We start from the raw sequence: 23,350 nt of genomic DNA, 5'->3' as shown, positions 1-23,350 counted from the left end.
TTTCCACTCTCTCATTCTTTCCTCACTTTCTCTCTTTCTGCAACCTGCGTGAATGTGTGTGTTTATGTGTTAGATTAGTTTACATTGTCTTAGATTAATCCAATAAACCCTTATTTATGTTGAAAAGAGAAGTATCTTGTGTTTTGTGCTTACAAGTTAATGTCTTAAACTGCCGATCTTGTTACTGTGCTTCTCTTTTTTGTTGAGAACAATTCCGTTCTTGTTTGAGAGATATAAAGTCAATTTTTAAACAGTCTGGCAGGCCCAGATTTTTATCAACCACATGAAATAGCAACATGTATGATTTTCGTTTGCTGGTCAAACATTGCAGTTCCTTTTGTTTCAATCCCTGTGCCTCCATAAGCCACTAATGTTGCTTTTGACTTTTCTTGGATTTTCTCATCTTTTCTCAATGCTTGGTACATTTCTGTTGAAATGACATTGCACTGTGCTCCTGTGTCAGCCACAATTTTTACAGTTAACAATGTTCTTAGTCCCACTCGGGTGTTGCTTCCGGGGCACGATGGCTTTTCTCCGCTTTGTGTTATAGTGTACTGCATCAACGCTCGTAGGCAGCCAGCACCTTTGTGTGCTGCTTGGTTAATTCACTAATTTGGCAGGTTTTAATCACTTTCACAAGAGTTAAATCACTTTATCTGAGCAACACTCTATTCACACTATCATTGTCTATGCCACACACCAGTCTGTCTCTGATTAATTCATCTGTGAGTGCACCAAAGTGACATGATTTTGTTTTATTTCTTAGCATATTCACGTAAGCCTCCATGGTTTCTCCTGGTTTTTAATTTCTGGTGTTAAACAAATGTCTCTCCATCGTCCTCCATCGTACTGTAGTATTTACTATTAGATTTGACACACCAAAGCGATGGAAAAAGGTATTTGTCAGAAAGTCAATGTAGCTCTTCAAATTTAAAAAATGAATAACAAATGAGAAAAAACAAAACAATGCAGCATCTGTGCTCCAGAAGTGGCAGAAGAAAAACATGCTGCAGGCACTAAAGATACTTCCTACTGAAATACATTAGATTAAAAGTCGTGCTGAGTGACACGAGAGAAAAAAAGGGAAATTCATGTCTATGAAACATGAATCAATCGATTGAATTTCGTGACTGTCACGAACTGCCGTGAGACTAGGTTGAACAGACACAGAAAGCAACATTTTAAAAAAATGAACATAATTGTGACTACAGGAAGCTGTGGCCAACAGGAGCTGAAAACCGCAAAGGTCAAACATTATGTGTCATAATAGTGCTAAAAACAAAGCCGCTGATGGTCACGTACATCAACACACACAAACAGGCAGTTATTCTGACTGACAGTAGAGCTTCACATCAGCTCACATCAGCTCATCTGGCATTTCATTACTGAACCAGTTCTGAAGAGTTTGTCTTTTAATATTTGTGGACCGAAACCGTTGAAGATGCTTCATATATGTTGGTTCTGTTTGTGTTTGTGGCATCTTGTTGGTGAGCTTGAAATGTGCTTTTGATGTATTTATTTATTTTCTAAATGTCTTTTATATTAAACACTGAAGCTCAAACAGTAGCAGCTTTAGGTTCAGTCGTGACGTGATTCTCATCTGAAGTAAAAGTGATTTCTGTGTCTAATGTTGTGTGGAGCTCAAATCAACTTCAGTTCAGTCAACTAATTACTTTAGTAAAGCATTGAGTTATTTAAGTCTTAGTCTTTTTATGTTTGTTCTTCAGGTGTGTTCGGTGAGTCAGTGTCAGTGACGGAGGGAGATCCAGTCACTCTACACACTGGTCTTCATAAAAGGATGGATGATGATGTGATTCAGTGGATGTTCGGATATAAAAGCATAGCTAAAATTTGCATAGCAAATGGAAGAATAACTGTAAATTATGTTCTTAATGGGAGATTCAGAGACAGACTGAAGCTGGACAATCAAACTGGATCTCTGACCATCACAAACACCAGACCTGAACACACTGGAGTTTATGAACTACAGACCAACTGTTTGAGAAAGAGTTTCATTCTCACTGTGCAACGTGAGTTAACTGTTCATTTCTTCTGTTTCATATTTTATTCACCACCAATTCTTAATCCACACACCATTTTGCCTATTTCCATTTGATTTGATGTTTCTCTTCTAATGTAAATTTCAAGCTGTTTACTTTAGTAAAACATTTTAAAGTTATTTAAAAGTCTTAATTTGTGATCTGTTTCAGGTTGTTCTTCATGCATAATTGGTGATGTAGACGATATATCAGTGGTGGAGGGATATCAGTTCACTTTAGCCCCTAGTCATACTGAAATGATCGTTAATAATGTGATTCAGTGGAGGTTTGTACCTCCAAACGCTTTACTAGCTGAAATCAATAAACAGACCAACAGAATTGCTGTATATGATGATGTTCTTGATGGGAGATTCAGAGACAGACTGAAGCTGGACAATCAAACTGGATCTCTGACCATCACAAACATCACAACTGAACACACTGGAGTTTTTGAAGTACAGAACAACAATGTGAGAAAGAGTTATATTTTCACTGTTAACGGTGAGTTACATTTCTGTTTTACCTGTTATATTTATTCCAGCTTTGAAGATAAATATTCATTATCATTTAAACATTGTTTTATTGTTACATTTTTAAATAAAGATTAAATGTGTATATATATATATATATTTTTTTTTTACTGTGTATATCAGATTTTAAATGCTCTACTTTTGATCAGCCTTGGTTACTCTTAGTGTTTCTTCCTCGTCTGCTTGAATATCTTCATTCATCCTCTTTTATATTTTTCCTCTTATGTTTTTAGCTCCACTGCCTGTTTCTGTCATCAGCACAGACTGTCCAGCATCATCATCAGGATCTCATCCCAATCCCATCAGCAACCAGACTCAACATCTGGACATCAGCAAGTTCTGTCACACGTGTTCAGGTACAGCAGCGCTGATATTAGTTGATATTGGCGCTGATATTAGTGTTTATTGACTGAGCTGATCTCAGTTTGATGTTTTTATTCCTCAGACTCTGTCCACTGTTGTGGTTATACTGAATCTGTGATCCGATTGGTCCTCTCTGCTCTGGTGGGCGTGGCTACTGTCATTATTCTGGTTTATGACATCAGATCTAGAAGAACTGAACAAGAGGTGTGCTCGACTCAGTGCCGGCCCGTCCAACAGGCGGTAAAAGCGGGAGGGTCCCATGGCTGTGGGATTGTCAGTTGAATTTTTAGGTTTGTTGGACTTGAAGCGGCTCAGACAGATCAGTGTATGACTTTAAAGTACCGCAAGAGCTATAGAGAGCAGACGAATCTACATGCTTTCAAATCGCTCTCGCGTTACTTTGATGTCATACATCGATCGATCTGCACAGCGCCGTTTCAAGCTAAACACACCTTCTGACTTTGTATCTGATGCACCAGGGATGCACAGTGCAACACAGCCGTTCTATGTCAAACGTAGGGAAAAATTGGTCTGTGAGATTAATAAATTTACTACAGTAGCATGCGTGCATGAGTTTAAGCCTGTTTACAAAACTTGTCCAACAAAGAGAACATTTATTGATGTTTTTGCTCCAAATTCATTTCATAATAACATTAGTCGAGTGTTTGAATAATTTCCTTTTGTGATGTGGTTTCATATCGCAGAATAAGGCAAAATCATTATTTTATATATTCTATACAGTGATAAAGGTTATGTTGATTAGCATTGCATTAGAAATATATTTTATTCATATAAAATACCTGACATGGCTTGAAGAACAGACATAAAAAATGTAGTTGCAATTGTATCTTCATGTGTTATCAGTTAAAACATCTCTGTCTTTATTTTATTGAGCTACAGTGATAAATAAAGAAAAGGTTTGTCTGAAAACCTTTCTTGTTACAGTTCAGATTTTGTGTGCAGATTTTTGTTATGGTTTAGATTTTGGAAATGACTGGATATTGTCTCAGAATAGTCTCTCATAATGTCATGGTCTCTTTACACAGCAATGCTATTTTTAATTAATTTGAAATGAAAGAATGATAGGGAGTTTAAAGTGAAGTTATGGTAGAAATTGAATCCAAACAGTATCTTTCCGGACTTAACCCACCATCTAATGTCCAAAGCAATAGATTTTTTTGTGATCATCAATCAGGTGATATCTTAAAAAAATAAGCAGAATAGCCTCCATTTCTGGTCATTTATGCATATTTGTATGTTTATTTTGTTTATGCTCTGTTTATTTTTAGTTATTTTTATGTATAGTTTTTCTTTCGACAATAATAAACGGGCAGTTTATTCCAAACATCACTTCTTTGCTGAAACCATTACACAAGTTGTTGTGTCACAAGAATAATTGGAGGTGTACGTCTGAATGCCAGGTGACATGCAAAAGGGCAAAAGAGACACTGTTTAGATCCAAAGCCCAGGCTCATTTTGATTCTGCATCAAGTACCAAAAGTCTGAATTGTATAGTAAAGCAGACAGGCTTCAGTCGAGTGGACAGTGCTCCTGTAACAGCTGTGCAGGTACTTAAGGGCACATGCAACAACCCAGTGCTGTCCAGGGTTATGGGAATCGTCATGAGAGGCAAACGTGAGAGTGGAAGTGGAAGTGAAATGGTTCCTCTCTCAACATCATGAACTTTCAGTGTGGGAAGGAGAGTGATTATTCCACTGGCTCTACGCAAACCAGTGCTATAACTGGACACTGTGGAATGAAAAGAGTATACTGATATACTGATAAAAAATGTATAGCCTGAATGCACTGTAAGTCGCTTTGGATAAAAGCGTCTGCTAAATGCATAAATGTAAATGTAAGAGATTGCCAGGAGTTGCTTTTGGTGGCCAGGAGTGGATGGCCAAGTTGAGGAAAAGACTAGGACATGTACATCATGCCAAAGTATACGCAATGTACCACACCTGGCACCGCCGCACCCGTGGGAGTATCCTGAGAAACCATGGCATTGCATATATTCTGATTTTGCAGGGGTTTAGGCTAGAAGGTATACGTATGGCACTACTGGGCATGCACACATCAATACAGCATAATTTTTGTCACACTGTACGACAATAATATTTTTTTATTATTGTAAGGGGTAGGTTTAGGGTTGGGGTATGTGTAGACATTAATAAACTATTTAAATGTACATTTATAAATATTATTTAGACGCATGATAATAGTTGCTTAGTGTGTTAATAAATGCTTCATGAATGTTTCATAAATGTTTCATGATCTTCCTCAGCCTGCAGCTGTAAAAGGAAAATATAATATACTTAAATAAAGCAATGGGCTGAGTTGGACCAAATGCAACATTAGATCATTGACAACAGCTAAAATATAACTTTTCAGTAAATAACAAACTTTAGCTTTTATAATAAATTTAAGTTATTTAATTTTAATTTATATTTTAAGTGTATATCAAATAGATGGAAACTAGTATTAAAAACACTTTACAATAAGATTCCATTTGTTAGATAACAAATTTTATATAGCAATTATTCTTCTTAGGGTTAATTTCAAAATGTACTAATACATGAATTAAAAAGTTCAATCTGTTAAAATTATTTAATGTTAGCATAAGCGCGGCTAACGCGAATATAATGAGCATTAGAATGAAGTTTCTTCATTAACTATTTAATGCGCCTATAACTTTTATTAGGGTAAAAAAAAATAGGAGGACATGATGGTATTTACTATTTTTACACACCAGAGGCTTTTAAATTAATTGTGAATCTAAAACGTGTGTTAGAGAATGTGCACATGGTTAACAGTGTTTATGTCAGTATGTCAATATCAGTCTGTCAGACAGTTTTTTTATTTTATTTTTTTAAGCTAGTCAGTTAGATGTTATTCTTGGCTGCATAACTAGCAGATTTTAAAATTAAAAATTAAATAATAATTAAATAATTAAAAAATTAAATATGTACACAGTTTGGGTTAAATGAAAGTACAGTCACATTTTATCTCCTGTATAGACTTTACAATAATACCATTCATTAACATGACTTCATGTTATTATCTAACATACTTACAGTGAGTGAACAATATATATTTTTACAAACATTAATTAATGTGTGTGAACGTTATTTAATACAAACACTTGATCATTCATGTTTGGTCATTGTGCATTAATAGCGGTTCACTTCCGTGATTTGGTACGATTGCGTTCACATCAGCAGCGAACCGTACCGGAGTTCACTTGAACCGCACCCCAGACCACCCTTTCTAAGCGGACCCGGGTACGGTTTGCGACAGCGTTCACATCATCCAAACGAACCGAACTCTGAAGTCAATCGAACCCGGGTGCGCACCAAAAGTGCTAGTGTGAAAGCACCCTTAATGGTAGCTTACCGGTAATTTACCAGTAAAGACTGTACTTATGTGTGAAAGGGGCTAAACTCTTCCTCTGCATGTGCTGTGAGTTTGAATTGCTTTACATTCATCTGGGAAAACAATGTTCATTATCTCACTAGATTTGTAACGTAAATCATTTATAAACCTTAACACAGGAGAATACATCAACCTATTTTTAAATATGCCATATATTGTACATCGCGATTTCAAAATAAACGTTTCTGAGTTTGCATTTGGCCAAATATTGAAATTAAATGGATTTAAACATCGTTTAATCACGCTGTAAAGTGTCACAAGGCTGTTGGCACCCTCTGCAGGTATTTGTTATATTACATCATGTAAGCTACTTAAGTTGTTTATGTTCATAATATGTATAGGCATATTACATTATGTATTTTAACAGTGTTGTTCAATAAGACCATGCAGTTACTTGATTTTGATATTTTATTTGAGCCAATTATTATTGCCTCATCGTTAGTTTATATATCAATAGTCATACTAAAGCCTGGTTTTCACTTAGGTCTGTTTGTGTTAATAATTGTGCCTGCCTCCCCCCTGCCCAGCCCCGCCCCCGGAAAAAAGTTCAGGCTCATGATTTTTTTTTTTTGCTTTAACCCCTGTGTTCTGTTTGTGGTTGTGTCGTCTGCTTGGCAAGTTATGAATGTGTTTTATGACTTAACTTTGTTTTATACGCGGATTGTTTTACTGCTGCTCCGAAATGTTACCATGGCTCAACTTTGAGCCAAATTAAAATTTTAAGGCAACAAACTTCAGCAGATTTTTGAGTTTTCTCAACTTGTTGTTTTAAGTTTATACAACAAAAAATTGAGAATCTCCCACAAAAACAAGTTGAGCAAACTCAAAAATCTGCTGAAGCTGGTAAAAAATGTTTTAAGTTCGCTCAACTTTTTTTTTTTTACAGTGTATGACCACAGAAATAATAATAATAATAATAATAATAATAATAATAATATATATATATATATATATATATATATATATATATATATATATATATATATATATATAAAAAATGGTTTTGTGATTGAAATAACTATAATAACCATGTTTTTTATTTATTCGTAGTAAAACCATGGTTAATTTTCATAAGGGGTTCTCAAGTGTTTACAAAAGTAGGCTCATTTTATTTATTAGTTTAGGAGTTTGGTGAGTAATTTTGCGTAATGACGCAGTGCCATGCTCGAATTTCCTGCGAAAACCTACCCGTACCACTCAAATTAGAAAACATTATTATAAGCTAACCGTTGTGAATCAGGCTAAAGTAAGGCGATAGTTTTGAACACTGGCTGGTTATACACTTGCTCAAATATTGATTATTACTGATTTATTAAATTTCATATATTACTCTAAACATAATTGCTCCAAACAAAATAATAATTAGCAAGACAAATGAGGGCGTAAAAACATTCCATAGGCTAAGCTCTCAGTTCTGCTGTATCCTTGAAATGAATCTCACAGAGGCAGCTGGTGCAAATTTTTGGTGACTTTATTTAATAAAGATTTGGTTTTACAATAGTGTGGAGCTAATTTTTGTTATATCAGTTCTACTGTACGTTTATAACATCATGCTCGCTCCAGTGTCGGCTCCAGCCCTTGAGTAGTCTCAAGTGTCGGCTCCAGCCCCAGAGCTCACTCCAGTGTCGGCTCCAGCCCTTGAGTAGGCTCCAGTGTCGGCTCCTCGAAAGTGCTTTGCTGTGCCTGCTCCTCGAGAGCACCTTCCAGTGCCTGCTCCACGTAAGTGCAACCCAGTTCCCGAGTTTAGCCCACGGAGGGCTCCAGATTCCCAGTTCAGCCCAGGGAGGGCTTCTGATTGCCCGTTAAGTCGTAAAGGCCGGGGCGGGGGTTGGGGCCGCAGCCTCGGAGGCTGATCCGCCATGGCCTCCCGAGCTCCCTGATCCGCCCTGGAGGCCTCCCGTGTCTCCGTCTTGGACCAGCCTCCAGGGCGCACACCCCCCCCCCTCCCCGGTGGATATGTTACGGCGCGGGACGCGACTTCCGGGAGGGGGAGGTAGTGTCAGGGAGTCTCTGTCACCACAGTCACGTAGTCACAGCCTCCACCATCATCACCATCATCAGCCACTACTTACACCAGATCACACTCACCTGACTTGTGATCACCTGCACCTGCCGTTCTCCAATCAAGTCACCTTTAAGAGCACGCTGCACTCAGTCAATGATCGTCCAGTCTACTGTTCACACCCTGAACCAAGCCAGACTCACTCTACCAGTACTTACCTGTGTTTTGCTTACCTTAGATGCTCCGGTTCTCCACCGATCCAGTTCTCCAACGATCCTGCTCCTTCACAACCCACCTGCAAAGAAACAAAGATCCGTGACCTAAAGCTAAGCCTTAAAGGACTGACTCTCATTATCTTACTTATCTCTCATCTGCTCCTGCTGCACTCCTTGGTACTATCAATAAACCACCCAGTTTGTTCACTTACCTTATGTCTCTGCCTGTGTACTGTGACAGCTATATTGAGAGAGAAATTATGCAGAAATAAGGATAATGTTACTTTTTATAGAACAATGTTTATGTACTTAGGCACATACTTTGTTGTTGGAAATAGTAATGTACCGGACACAATAGTAATGTACCTGTAACTGATTTACAGAAAATGTAACCCTGGAGATTTCTTTGCTGAAAGTCACATAAATGGCTTATGACTTAGTATTGATTATTAATTGACTAATTTGATTATTAATACATATTATATGGAAGAAATGTTTGAGCTCATATTGAGGCATCTGACTTGGTGCCAGGCCCGGCGCCACGGGGGGGTGGGGGGACATCCCAGTATCACCCCCCCACCCCTCAGGACCGAAGGGGACAGCCAGACTTTAGTTTAGCATGTATAATAGGATCTGTTTTCTTCTTAATGATAGCATAACAAAATAGATTTGGCAAACAATCTAGTGTATCTGCCCTTCTGCTTTGGAAAGCGTCAAATTATTTTACAGTGCATTTTCGCAGAGGTGAGCAAAGTAGCCAATCACAGACATGTTTGTTGATTTCTACAACACAATGGCCAATCAGAGGTGTGGCTGGAATCCACGCACTCGCCGCTTTTTTGTTTGCTCTATCATACTTGTAAATTAATTTTAAAAAGTTTCATTGGTCACATTCATTGGTTTAAACGGAACTTTGTGAGATCGTGATGAATGAGTGACAGCTTTTAATAAATTTAAAGGGAGCACTCTTTGCATGCTGTATAAGATAATAGGCCTTTATTCAGAATTTAAATAAAACTTGTGTTTTTCATGCTTGACAAGCGGCCATGTACGACACAGAGATAGCTAACTATAACGCTATATAGAAAAAGATAATTTCAGAAGCACAAGGTGATGTGATTCTGCAACCGAGCATGGTCCAAATGCAGGATCACAACAGTTTTCTTTAAGGCACTGGATGCAATTTACTTTGAAGAACAAAAAGTAAAAACGTTTCAAGTCATGTTCGCCACAAGCACCATTTTACCAAAGAACATTTCTGTGGGACACTGTATGACTCAAAATAATTGTTTTTCTGGGTTAGGACTACTAAAAGAATAGCACTATTTGACTTATTTTAGCATAATAAAAGATTGTCAGAGATGGAGAAAATAAAAGCACAAAGCATCTGCTGCAGCACTAAACAATAAAAATTCAGCTGGAGATGGGAGAACTGCTGCTGACCATGACATACTGGGTCTCCATTAAAAAAAAATAAATAAAAAAAAAACATTCTGTAAAAGAGGGTTTAGGGGTGTGCTGTGTAAAGTAATGCAACACGTTTTAATTGGACTAGTTATAAATATGGTTCTGATACAGGTAGATTCTAAGAAATAAACCTGTAAAATAACAGAAAACAAAAACTGACAGTGATAGTGTTGAAGATATACACATAAAAGTGTGTAAATTGTGCTGTTAATACAGAATTTTTAAGGACCCAAAACAAAATCTGAAAATGAGCGAATACTTTAAACATAAAAGAAAAAGGGAAACAAAACCCCGAGTGCTGGTTGGCACAATAAGAGCCCAGTAAAATTTCAGAAGTCTAGTAATAAATTAAATGATATTTGATTTAAGTTTGATTATATCTTCATCCAGATCATTTTTAGTTCTACCCGCCACAACTGAACCAGATGGGCCACATCTCAGAAATGGCAAAACCGGTTTGTTGCACACAGTTTGTTACATCACATGATATAAATATAAAATATATAAAAGTCCTATAGATTTTTTTGCTTCAATATCTTAAAGTTTGATGTCGTCGCTGGATCAGAGTTTCCTGAAAAAAAGTTAATTTATGATGAATTTACACAACAATACTTAGGCTACATTTATCTGTTCACTACACAAACAACAGTGACAAGGCTTAGAACAAATGTCAATTCATTAACGCTTTACTGAACCAACGTCTCCAACGACAAATAAATAAATAAATAAAAAACATGTGAAGCGAGCGCCTCCTGCTGGATGAATCGTCGAGAGGAGACACATATACAGACTGTTATTACGCACTTCCACTGTTAGACGAGGGTCTCTAATCCTACAGAATTTTTCTTTCGGTTTTGATTTCAAGGCTGAAATGGCTTCAGGTTCAGGTAAGAATCAAATCAGATACAAAAATATGCAGCAACGTTTCGTCAATGATTTATGAAGTATTTATGAAACATTAGTTTAGTTTACATTTAGTTTATTAGATAATTTTTATTTTTTTCCCACTGCGCTTTTACATTTGTTTAAAATAGAACAAGCAAAGAACACCATGAAGAAACTGACGTAAAATGCTTCATTTTACATACATTTGTATACGATTAAATGGCCTGGAGGAATTGTAAAATGGATTGTTATAGGCTATCACTACCAGCAAAAATGCTGCTTAAACCAAGTTGTAATTGTCATGCCACTGATTTTTTAGACGTTCTTGCATTCTTCAGTTAAAGTGGCGTGAATACGGCAAGCCGTGATCAGATAGCGCTAAAATAAAATTTAAACAAGTAGCATACCAATAAATGTAAAATCACATTTTCACAGCCTCTGCAGGCGTGTCGTGGGACAGTTCTCGCATTTGATCGGTTTTTCTTTGGATTTTGCAGATATCAACGTTTCCTCAACGATCTGTGAAGTATTTATGAAATATTAGCCAACAGTGGCCAATGTTCTACTTCGTTTAGTTTATTTCACTGCACTTTTGAACTCCACGAAGAAACTAATTACCTGTAAAAGGCTACATCTCACACACATTTTTTATAGGCCTACATATAAAATATTTCATATAGTCTACATCAGATCGGTTACCAACGGTATTATAGTTTTACGTTTTTAAATTCGTTTTTGTTTTAATACATTTTTCAAAGTTGCAATACATTTAAATTCCGGTTTTATTAGTTGCTATAGCCTACATTTCAGTTTCGTTCAGTTTTGCTAATTTACCAATTTTGTTGCTATTGCTATTGCAATTTTGTTAGATTAGCAATTTTTCAGACTATACCCTATCAGCTGGTAGAGATTTGGAGAGAGGTGCCTAGTTGCACATGTTCAATAATAATTGTTCATTTATGATACACCTTAGTTGTTAGTTTGTTTCTATAATTGTTAATCAGTTATGTACACTGTTGAACTTATTATATCAAAAATCGATCTATCTGTCTATGCAAATGCAATGTGTAATGAAAATATGCTGGTAAACATTATTATGTATTAACACTGTGCACTGTGCCCTATTTTTATAGACTTTCCTTATAGTGTTAACTTACTACCAATACACTGTTTAAAATGATAATTGTTAATAATGTGTCGTTTTACTAGTTATTTATAAAATACATAAAATGTAATTGTTCAAAAATGTGTATTTTTTCAATAATTCAGTGTTGTTTAAAAAAATAAAAATATGTAGCCTAATAAAAATGTTTTATATTACTTTTACAAATAATATATACACTGGTATTAGTATATACCTAACGACCATAACTGCATTGTTCAATTCGGCAAATCCGTTTTTGTAAATGACAGTCTTTACTTGTGCTTCTATATAAAGTGATAGTATTAATGGGTCAAGTGTCGACAAAAAAGGTGCATCTTTAGTCGTTTCTTGAAAATGACTAAAGACTCAGCTGCTCAGATCGAGTTAGGCAGGTTATTCCACCAGGAGGAAACAGATAAGGAAAAAGCCAGTGACGGTGTTTCTGTGCCTCTTTGGGATGGCACTTCAATGCGACTTTCACTTGCAGAATGCAAGCTTCTGGAGGGCACATAAGTCTAAAGCTATAGTGGCTGTTCTGTAGGTAAACATAAGTGCCTTGAATTTGATGCAAGCGGCTATTGAAACCAGTGCAAATTGATGAACAGGCATGTGATGTCTGCTCTCTTTGGCTCATTAAAGACTTATCTTGTATGGATTTTTATTTATTTATTTTTTGTATGTTTGTGTGTGTCTTTACTATTCAATCAAACATTATGTGTTTGAGAGTAAAACTAATTATTTTGTAATTAAAAAATAAAAGATTGCAAAATGTCTTAAGACTTAAAAATAAAGAAACTGATTATAAAATGAGTTGCATGAGGTTATAAAATAGATTATAAATAGATTGTAAAATGAGGTACATATTTGAAAATCTTTATTTTTCTTGTGCACTTCAAACACTTTTCATTGAGAAACCACAAAAGATGCTCTCTTTTCTGCTGTCTTTTTTTTTTGTGGGTCTAAAACTTTTGTTTAAAAGTTTAAAAGTTTTGCTTGCGAGTACACACACACACACACACATATAGTTGTTTGGAAACATTAAGGTTTTTTAATGTTTTTTGAAAGAAGTCTCTTCTGCTTATCAAGGCTGCATTTATTTACTCAAATATACAGTAAAAACAGTATTATTGTGACACTGTAGATAACATACAAGGAATTTACTGCTGGTATAAGGCATCCCACACACACACAGTTACATAGTAGAATTTAGAATTTTTGTGGCTACTGGAAAAAAGCTATTCTGAAATCTGGTAGTTCTTCTTTTAACCAGACTATAACGCCTTCCAGAAGGTAAAAGTCTGAAAAGATTGAATGCAGGATGTAAAGGATCATGAACAATCCTTAAAGCCCATTTCTTAACCCTTGACAAGTGCAGATCTTGAAGGGAAGGTAGATCAGTCCCAATTAGGGGTCGACCGATATGTGTTTTTCAGGGCCGATGCCGATACCGATTATTACATACAAAATAGACCAATAACCGATATTTTGAACTGATATATATGTCTGGTGTAAAAATGAAAATTAATGTCAAAATTAAGAATAACAAGGGCTCTGACAAAAACTGCCTTCCCTGGTGTTGGTTGCACTACTCTTGTCTTGAAGAAATAGCGTTATAATAATTGTAGTAGTAGCTAAACCAAACTTTTATTTTGACGGGTTGCCATGAGGACCTTATAAGTTTCTGTAGCCTATGTATATGATATGACGATAGTTTTAGTCAAATGAAACGGTCAAGTGCTCATGAAGTGACTGCTCAGAGCAGTTCTGGGGATGTTATTCGTGTATTTATGTCCTCATTTAGTGGGACGTCAGATGCTGAAAACACCGGGAGCGTCACGCACTTCAGTATGTGTGTAGTAAACAAAACCACACATCTGTGCCATTCACATATACAGAGACACGCAGAACATGCATGATTCATATTTAAATAGTCTTTTTGCGGCTTCATATTTACAAATACTAGTCCATAGCGCGAGTCGATTTAAGTGTACTGACCTACTTTTGATTAATTCAACCAAACTTTGACAAATTCCATGACATTACGCGTTATACAGTAAATTCCATTTATATGACTGGATTCTGCGATTCCGTCCACGTTTTCTGCATTGTGGAAATCATAAATAGATAATATTGAGGTGTTTTGCAACTTCAGTGTAGTGGATTGTGATTTATTGCAACTTCAGCAACATCTGCTGCTGCCTTTGAGAGAAAACTGATGTGTGATCACTGAAGCAGCTCTAATTAGCAAGCGTTTCGGAGAGTGCAAAACTTTCAGTGCCTTTAGCCCTCCATGCTGATTGGTCAGACTCGTGACTCCCAACAAATCAGATGCGCGGTGGGCGGAGATTGCTCTAGGCCATGGAGTGGTGAGTTCTGACAGGCTGCATCAGAGCCAAATAGCGCGTTTCAAAATGTAATTTATCAGAAAATCGATTTTGAAAATGACCGATACTGATAATCATAAAAAAAATGTTATATCGGTGCCGATAATCAGCCAGGTCGATAATCAGTCGATCCCTAGTCCCAATAATGCGTTCTTCCATTCTCACTACTCTCTGAAGCCTAAACTTTTCCCTCTGAGTAGCAGAGCTATACCAAACAATAAATGAAGAACACAGGACCGATTCAATCATAGCCCTTTAGAATTTGCACATAGTTCCACTAGACAGATTATACTTCTTTAACTGACGGAGGAAATACACCCTCTGCTGTGATTTCTTAACCACGCGCATAACGTTGTTGTCCCACAATCAATTACATTTTAACATATATTCAAATAGAAAACAGTTATGGTAATAATATTTCACAATAATACTGTTTTGAACTTTGAATGGCAAACTGTGGCGTGGCAAGGTTTTGAACAGCTGTTGGGTGCCGCGAATAGACTTGAGTGTGCACATATGGTTATAATTTATGAATCATAACCAGCCAAATGGGCTAGCGATTTGATGTGCATTACCCACCTGATTTCACTGGAGCTATAATCTATAATCTTTGAAAATATTGGCATGACACTCTTCTACTTGGGGCTCTGGCAGCTAGCTATACTGATGACTAATCAAATTTATTCAGCAGTATCACCAACTACAGATGGGCTTAGCTTACCTTATGTATTTAGATGGGAGAGCATGAGAAGATATAATAATTAAGTTCACCTGTCACTGAGTTTAAGATGTTAAATTAGTACATATTCTTACATTGTACTTATATTGTTAATAATACTTTTATGTAATTACATCTGTAATTAATTTCTGTAATTACATTTATAATTACACTGTTGACCCATCCTTACACCTTAGCCCACTCTTAAACCTACCCATACCACTTAACCTGTCCCTAACCTTACCAATATCCAACCTCAATAGCAGCAGAAGTATTTTGCAATACAATATGAACACAATAAGTACATTGTACTTATTTTTTGATGTAAGTACATAGTAATTAAGGCCACCTAATATAAAGTGTGACCAAACTTTTCAACTCGTGAACAAAAGTTTTAGACCCACAAAATAGACAGCAGAAAAGAGAGCAACATGTGTGGTTTCACAATGAAAAGTGTTTGAAGTGCACAAATAAAAATAAAGATTTTTAAAGATTCACACGCACTGCAAATAATTGTATCAGTTTCTTGGTTTTTGAGCCTTAATAATACTTTTTTGCTATCTTTTTATTTTTTAATTACAAAATGATTAGTTTTACTCTCAAACACAGAATGTTTGATTGAACAATAAAGACACACACAAATAAAAACATTTTGCTGCCACAGTTGTAGAGGTTTGATAGAACTGGCAGTTCTGTCTTGGCAAGGTTGAGTTGAAGGTGATGGTCCTTCATCCAGCAATAAATGTCTGTCAGACAAGCTAATGTGCAAGAAGCTAGGATCATCTTGTTGGAATGAGAGGTAGAGTTGAGTGTCATCAGTACAGCAGTGATAGGAAAAGGGCAATTTGAAAGGATAAGTTTGAAGACTTATGCCTCAGAACGGAGAGAGGTAGGAGATAGTTCGTGTTTGATTTTGGATTGTATTTGTTGGTTTGTGGTGTGGAGAATATGATTGCTGATGGTTGAAGCTACCTAGCTGACCTGGTGGACAACAAACGACTACTGAATGAATTTTAACAGGGTGGGTGATAGAAACTGTGCGATTCAAAGGAGCTGTTGTCACACATGAATGGTAAAGGACTAAATTCCCAATCATTAGAGATAAGCAGACCAGTACCCCCACCTCTCCCAGTCAGGTAAGGGTTGAGGGAGATGTAATGATGTCTGCTTTGTTTACTGCTGATTGGCAATTCCAGAGACTAACAGGAAAAGAAAGCAATGTAATAGAGGACATAGGGAAGGTATGCAGATTGTTAGGACTGCACTGCCTCCTGCGTGTAATGTGCTATAATTTTAAAAGGTAGTAATAGTAGGGATTTAGACATATAGTGAAGACAGGTAACAAATACAGAAACAGAATGTAAAAAAGCTGTATAGCCGGTGTCCTTGCTCGGTAGATTCGCACAAGTAGATTTGCTGGTCTTTACATTCTTCAGTCTTAACAAGCTAAGGGATTCACCCAAGGGCTGCTGCGGGATATTACATACCCACTAGGTACTGTATATAAATATGGATTATAAAAATCACACACCCCTAGTGCCTGCCTTAAATGTTGTAATTTAATTCAGCAGGACACACTTTACTATAACAAAACAAAAGGGCTAAACTAGCTTGTGAAACTGTCAAATCATGCAACACAGCACGAGAGCAAATGTGACTTCAGCACGTTAACACAGTAAACAAAATAAGAGTTTCGTAGCAACGACAACTGCACTAAATCTAAAGAGAAAAGAAACAAACACACGTTGCTATCGACTGCTGCTGGTTGACTAATTCTCCTAATGAGTACTTGCTTACACTGTTTTAGTATTTTGCCAGGCATTTGTACATGCCTTACTATTTAACAAAACAAAAGGGTTAAGCTAGTATGCTGAAACTTCAACACATGGTAACATAGTAAACAAAACAAGCATTTCCTAGCAATGACAATTGTACTAAAAACTAATGACACACGAAACAAATACACAGCATTTCCTGCAGAAGTTCACTTAAACAATTGAATCAGTCCAGCAAGCTTAGGAATCACTTGCCACCACACTTTAGCACAGTGGTTTTCAAACCCTGGTTCACGACCCAAAATGGGTCACCAGGATGATTTAAGGAAAATGTAAATAGGCTATTGTGGCAAGAGGTGAAATATTACTGAAGAAACACAATACAATGACTACGCCACCTGGGAACCCCCAACCCAGGAATACCAACTCAGTGAACCCAATAAATAGGCTGCACAGACTATTTATGACAATATGTCATAAATAGAATGCAGAAGCAGTTTTTTGCGCCGCGCCTCATCCAGTGTAGACAGCATCACTGATTATAATGAGTTGTATAGTATTTTGTCACGCCGCTCGGGTCCGGTGTAGACACAGTGTAACATTGGTTTTGCTTTGTTTCACAGAACTAATTGTTGCCTGGGTTGTGTGTATGTGTGGGCGGACTTATCAAAATAGGGGCGAGACCCTTTTGGGGTAGGGGTGTGGTTTAACCGTTGTTTGGTGATTTGAAATATCAGCATTGGCTACCCTAAATCGCTTACCCTACCTTTAATAAGGATAGAATGTTGAGGTGAGGGATAGCTGATTATCAGTTATTTTGTTTTGGTGACATTAAGATGCCGATAATTATCCTCACACCACTGAGTGAAGTGTGCAATGGTGTTATGATAATACAGTACAGATTTGTTGTCTGTAAGCACAGTGAGGATGGCTGTGTCATCTGAATATTTGAGGTATGTGATTGTGGGTGATGGACTGATGTAAGAACTGACTCGATTATGAACTGACTTAAGCATTTGGCCCACAGATCAAGCCAGTTGAATGTTTAAATGATTGAGGGGGAATGTTGAATGTTGTTTCAGGTTCTGCATGTGGATCCACAATATAGTTGGACACCCAAACACCTAATCACCACCCCTAACACATACACTGAGCATAACACCCAACCTCATCGACCCACAACATTCCTGATACTTCTGGAGACTGATGTATATTTCTACATAGTACTTTAATGCTAAATAGCATGCTACATGCATCTCGTTCCAAATACAGATGGATAAACCTTCCTCATATTCAAAATACTTTCTCTCCAACTGGACACGCAAACTCCCCTTCTCCATCAGTTTTTACTGTAGTGGTTACTGCACTGAACCAGTGTTTGCATCTCCCTTCTGCTCACTGGGCTCTATGCAGCTGCCATTCTTTTAGTTTTAGTGAACTAAAAGTGTCAAAGTCCAAGTAATGATCACCCCAATAGTAAGTCAATAAAATTATTTGCGATCATTTTAAGTATTAAACAAATGTACATACATTTTAACAGATGTTATTTAAGCTTCTGAAAGGGCTACTTGTGATATGTTAACATTATTGCTTATGTCTTATGAAATCTACTAATTCTGTCATTACTTTTGTTGAATGTTTAATACAAGATTCATTAGTGATGATTGTCCAGTGCTTTTTTATTGCATTGTGGGTGTTTCTGTATATGTATGTGTGAATGTTTGTGCGAGTATGTGTTTGCGAGTGAGTGCATGTGTATATGTGAGTGTTTGTGGTCCCCACAGCATAGGGTTTACTTGGATCAGTTTCACTTGGATAGTAAAACCTGCAATCTTTTACCTTTCACATTTTTTCAGTCCCCATGAGGAAAACAACTTATAAATCATACACAATGTTGTTTTTGGATAATGTACACATGCAGAAAGTTTTCTGTTAAGTTTCCCTGTTGAAAAAAACAACAACATATGCTGGTTAGGTATGCTTTGAAGCATGGCTGCTGGTTTGAGCTGGTCATGTGCTGGTCTTGAGCAGGAGACAGTTGCTTAGGACCACATGACCAGCTCATGACCAGCTTAAACCAGCTCATACCAGCAGCCATGCTTCAAAAAATACCTAACCAGCGTATCCTGTTTTTTTTTTTCAACAAGGTTATGTTTAGGGACAGGGAATAGAATATACAGTTTGTACAGTATAAACCCAAAATGTGTGTTTGTTGGTGTCTGTGCTCTTTTTCAGTGAATGATCTGAGGATTGTTCTGCTAGGAAAGAATGAATCCGAAAACAATGAAGTCGGAAACATTACACTTGGTACTACAGTGTTTCAGAGTAAAGCTCCATCTTATTCACAATATCTCAGTGAAATAATCAGTGGAACGGTGGAGAAGAAACGCATCACAGTCATCAACACTCGACTGCTGCAGCCGCATCTCTTACAGCATCAGATAATAAAGGGAGTAAGAGAGTGTGTGTCTCTGTCTGCTCCAGGACCTCATTCGATAGCACTTGTACTGCAGTATAAGGACTTCACAGAGGAGGACATGAGAAAAGTGAATTTTGTGCTGAGCCACTTCAGTAAACAGGCCATTAAGCACACTATAGTGGTGACAACTGATGAAGACACAATTACATCCAAAATCACTTCTAAGATATGGAATAATGCTATTTATAATTTAATAAAGGTGTGTGGAGGAGGACATCTTAAGTTTGATTCAAGAAACTCAGGATGGCGCTCCGAGATGTTGAAAAGGACAGAGGAGATACTCAAGAAAGAACATGAAGAATTTCTCATCTGTAACATGTATGAGGATGGAGATGATGGATCATCAGTGGATGAAAATCTGAGCAGATCTGGAGGTTCAGTCAGAGAAGACGACAAAGAGGAGGATCCTGTTGAGAGCACAAAAACAGGACGTGATGGGGGAGGTTTGTCAAAGCGTTATTTTTCTGAACAATACTTCTAAGAATATGATCATGAAATACTTTTTTGCTTACAGTGAGTGCAGTAGAGACAGGAAATGACAGGGAGAAAAATGAGGGTCACACTTTATATTAGGTGGCCTTAACTATGTACTTGCATCAAAAAATAAGTACAATGTATTTATTGTGGTCATATTGTATTGCAAAACACTTTTTCTGCTATTGCGGTGGGATACGGGTAAGGTTAGGGACAGGTTTGGTGGTATGGGTAAGTTTAAGGGTGGGTTTAGGTGTAAGGGATGGGTCAACAGTGTAATTATAAATGTAATTACAGAAATTAATTACAGATGTACTTACATAAAGGTATTTTTAAAAATATAAGTACAATGTAAAAACCTGTATGTACACAATAAGTGCATTGTACCAAATGATTAATTTAAATGCAAGTACACAGTAGTTAAGGCCACCTAATATAAAGTGGGACCAAAATGAGGAGCACTACTGTGTAACTTCTTTGTTTTATCAATCCGTTTTAGTTAAAAAGCTTCTAGAATGTTTGTAAATTAATATATATATATTAGTTTAAGCTCACACTACATGCATACTGTGCCCAAGCCCAACTGAACCATGCTCTGGCCCACCTCTTCCAACCGGGCCAGGGACGGCTAAACGAACCATGCCCGAGCGCGGCACGGCGCCATCACACTAGTCAAACAAAGCAGGCTTTGGGGGTCAGACACGCTCGGGCACGGTTAAGATTGCCTAGTGTAAGTACACCCTTATTCTCCCGCATCCCACACACAGGAGTCTCTACCCGCCCGCCCCGCACTCGCCCATTAAGTGTTGTCCCGCGCCGCACTCTGTTGCATTGGGTCCCGCGATAGTGCAAGTCTCTACTCGGAGGGTGCCTGTTATAATGTTATGATCGAGGCTCTGGACTCTGAGCATAACTTGTTTTTCTATAACAAACTAGAAAATATTTGCTATAAAAACTTTAATGCCCTGGCAGTGGCAAATAGCTTTGGTTATATATTTAATTTGATTTCATTAATGTTACAAGTTGAGATTTACAAGAAATATTTTAACTGCTACTATGTAAAAGGAATAGTGCTGTAAAAGAAGCACCTTATTTGTATAAGTGTTTGCAAACCACATTTTATTGCACTTTTGTTCATATATAGCAGTACTTTTAAATGAAAGAAGTGCACTGTTACGATCTTTAAACGGCCCAGGGAATATATCGTAACATCAACATATTAAAATGCTGCTATGATGTGAAGTAGGCTGGAAGAACGTGACAGGCAATCGTTGCAAGAGAAAATTACTGGGTTTATTCACATAAAAGCCGAAGCCACTAGTTCCAGTAATATATTGATGAGCTATGTACAATGCAATAATAAAGAAAAAAAGAAATTGGGAAGACAAACAAGAAAAAAAGTGGCGCCAAAGGAAAAAACATAATATAACAAAAATAATCCTTAACTAACCCTAATCCTACTAAAAGCAAAATGTAAAAAAAGAAACCGAAATCTTCACGCACACTGCTGACTAACCTAACTAAATAACAAAAGTACAAAGAGTGGCGCTCACCACTAACCTAGTGTGCTTAACAGAGACAGACCTACGAGCAGTGTATACCGCGGCATACTGACCTACCGTTCGTCTTCCCGTGATGTAGAACAAACACACTAACACATAGCACAGAGCTCAATCCTCCATTCGCTACACAGAAGACAAAAACAAAACGACAATGAATGAACGCGCCATCCTCTTAAAACCAGCTGAACGGCCTCCGATTGGTTCTGGAACGTCGCCTCAATGATGACTGACGTCCGGCTCAGCCAATCACAGCAGTCCTGCGAGCAGAGATAATGAGCTAGGGACGAAAGAGAAGCAAATGAACATAATGGCCAACACGTGCAAATTACCCCACGATACAAATAGTGAAAACAAAACAAAACACACGTGGAACGTAACATGCACAATACACTACTTTTGAATTCATTATTGAATATTGTGCATAACAATGTTATTAACCGTGATTAATGGCAGAAAATCATGTGATTAATCGCGATTAAAAGTTTTAATTGTTGCCCAGCACTTTGAATGATGGTACTACGTATCTACAACATCTCCAAGGCTCGCCCCAATCAGTCTGATGGGGTGCTACAGCGATCAAAAAGTTTAATGGCAAAACGTTTAAAAGAGCCAGGGCTGCTTTTACTAAAATGGCTATAACTTTTGATCAGAATGAGATATTTACACCAAACTCCATTGAGAAAGATCTCAATCTGAGGTCACATGACAGAGATTGCAGCGCTTGGCCACAGTAGTGCTATAATAGGACAAAAATGGCTATAACTATACAACCATTAATCCGACTGACTTGAAAATGGACACACAGTGTATTTGTCCAAAGTGCCAAGACTGTCTATGAGCACATTTGTGGATATCAAAAAACATGACTGCCATTGGCCAATGAAGTTTGAGCACCTATTAGACAAGAATAACGGAGGCTGATCAGAATGAAACTCAGTGGGCCTGTTTATGGGCCTAAAGGTCTGTGAGAAATTTTAAAAAATTTGGCCACAGGGAGATGATAGCGCATATAAAATATTTTATATTTTGTAATTTTACATACATACACACAAACTGCTGTACACAACCCCTGCTGTACAATCTTCTGGACTCTCAGGTCAATAATTAATAAAAAAAGTTGAACTTTACACTTTGGTTAGCTATAGCAGGGTAATTGCAAAATTTATAAGTAATTTATTAAGTAATATTGTCAAAAACATAAATTGTTGGCAATATTAAAGGGTTAGTTCACCCAAAAATGAAAATCAGGCTGTGTTTTACTCACCCTCGAAGCATCCTAGGTGTATATGACTTTCTTCTTTCAGACGAATCCAATCGGAGTTATATTAAAAACTGTCCTGGCCTCTCCAAGCCTTTCAATGGGGTAAGCGGGTGTTTGTTGTCAGCAGTTCAGAAGACGTGAAATAAAGTGCACGCATCCATAATAAAACGTTCCTCACATGGCTCTGGAGCATGAATAAAGGCCTCCTGTAGCAAATCCATATGTTTTCATGAGAAAATATCCATATTTCAAACATGATAAACACTTTTCTATGACTTCCGCCATCTGTCATACGTGGAAGGCTTTCCGGCGGATGACGAAGGACGTCGGAGTTGTGTGATTACTGACGAGCGTGGAAAGAGAACAAAACAAAATGCTGTTCACAAAATAGAAGCACAAAACGAAGATTTGTAAAGAAAAATGTCGGAGGATTTTGATATAAGCCAAAAGGAGACTGTTACCACAGTAATTTGCCCTGCAGTAATTACCAAATAACTGCTTACAGCAATTACTAAAGGCTAAACTCACAGTTTGTGTGTACTGTAGGTTATCAGAGATCTATACATAGACAGCAAATTCACCCAAACTGTAAGACAGTAAACTACTGCAAGGTACTATAG

At 37.2% G+C, this 23,350-nt stretch overlaps 2 protein-coding genes across 5 annotated transcripts; both read left to right on the top strand.

The window, feature by feature from the left end:
- Nucleotides 1–1,358: 1,358 nt before the first annotated feature.
- LOC131530823 (uncharacterized) lies at nt 1,359–8,753 on the top strand. 4 transcript variants are annotated; one of them, XM_058761289.1, is made up of 5 exons: nt 1,359–1,487; nt 1,728–2,030; nt 2,211–2,509; nt 2,803–2,925; nt 8,605–8,753. In XM_058761289.1, the coding sequence occupies exons 1-5, from the start codon at nt 1,442–1,444 to the stop codon at nt 8,683–8,685; spliced, it is 852 nt and encodes a 283-aa protein (XP_058617272.1). In that variant the 5' UTR covers nt 1,359–1,441; the 3' UTR covers nt 8,686–8,753. The 4 variants fall into 4 exon arrangements, with proteins under 4 accessions (XP_058617272.1, XP_058617271.1, XP_058617270.1 ...); XM_058761288.1 differs by having other exon boundaries at nt 2,211–2,540; XM_058761287.1 differs by lacking the exon at nt 8,605–8,753 and adding an exon at nt 3,015–5,023 and having other exon boundaries at nt 2,211–2,540.
- A 2,123-nt stretch (nt 8,754–10,876) lies between these two features.
- Nucleotides 10,877–19,970, top strand: LOC131530641 (GTPase IMAP family member 5-like). Its single transcript, XM_058761014.1, has 2 exons — nt 10,877–10,935; nt 19,190–19,970. Exons 1-2 carry the CDS (start codon nt 10,920–10,922, stop codon nt 19,912–19,914), a joined length of 741 nt encoding a protein of 246 aa, XP_058616997.1. The 5' UTR covers nt 10,877–10,919; the 3' UTR covers nt 19,915–19,970.
- The last annotated feature ends 3,380 nt before the right edge of the window (nt 19,971–23,350 follow it).

The sequence above is a fragment of the Onychostoma macrolepis genome, chromosome 22, assembly GCF_012432095.1.
Source record: "Onychostoma macrolepis isolate SWU-2019 chromosome 22, ASM1243209v1, whole genome shotgun sequence".
NCBI lineage: Eukaryota > Metazoa > Chordata > Actinopteri > Cypriniformes > Cyprinidae > Onychostoma > Onychostoma macrolepis.
Note: the sequence above shows the minus strand (reverse complement) of the source record. Positions and strands in the feature narration are given on the sequence as shown.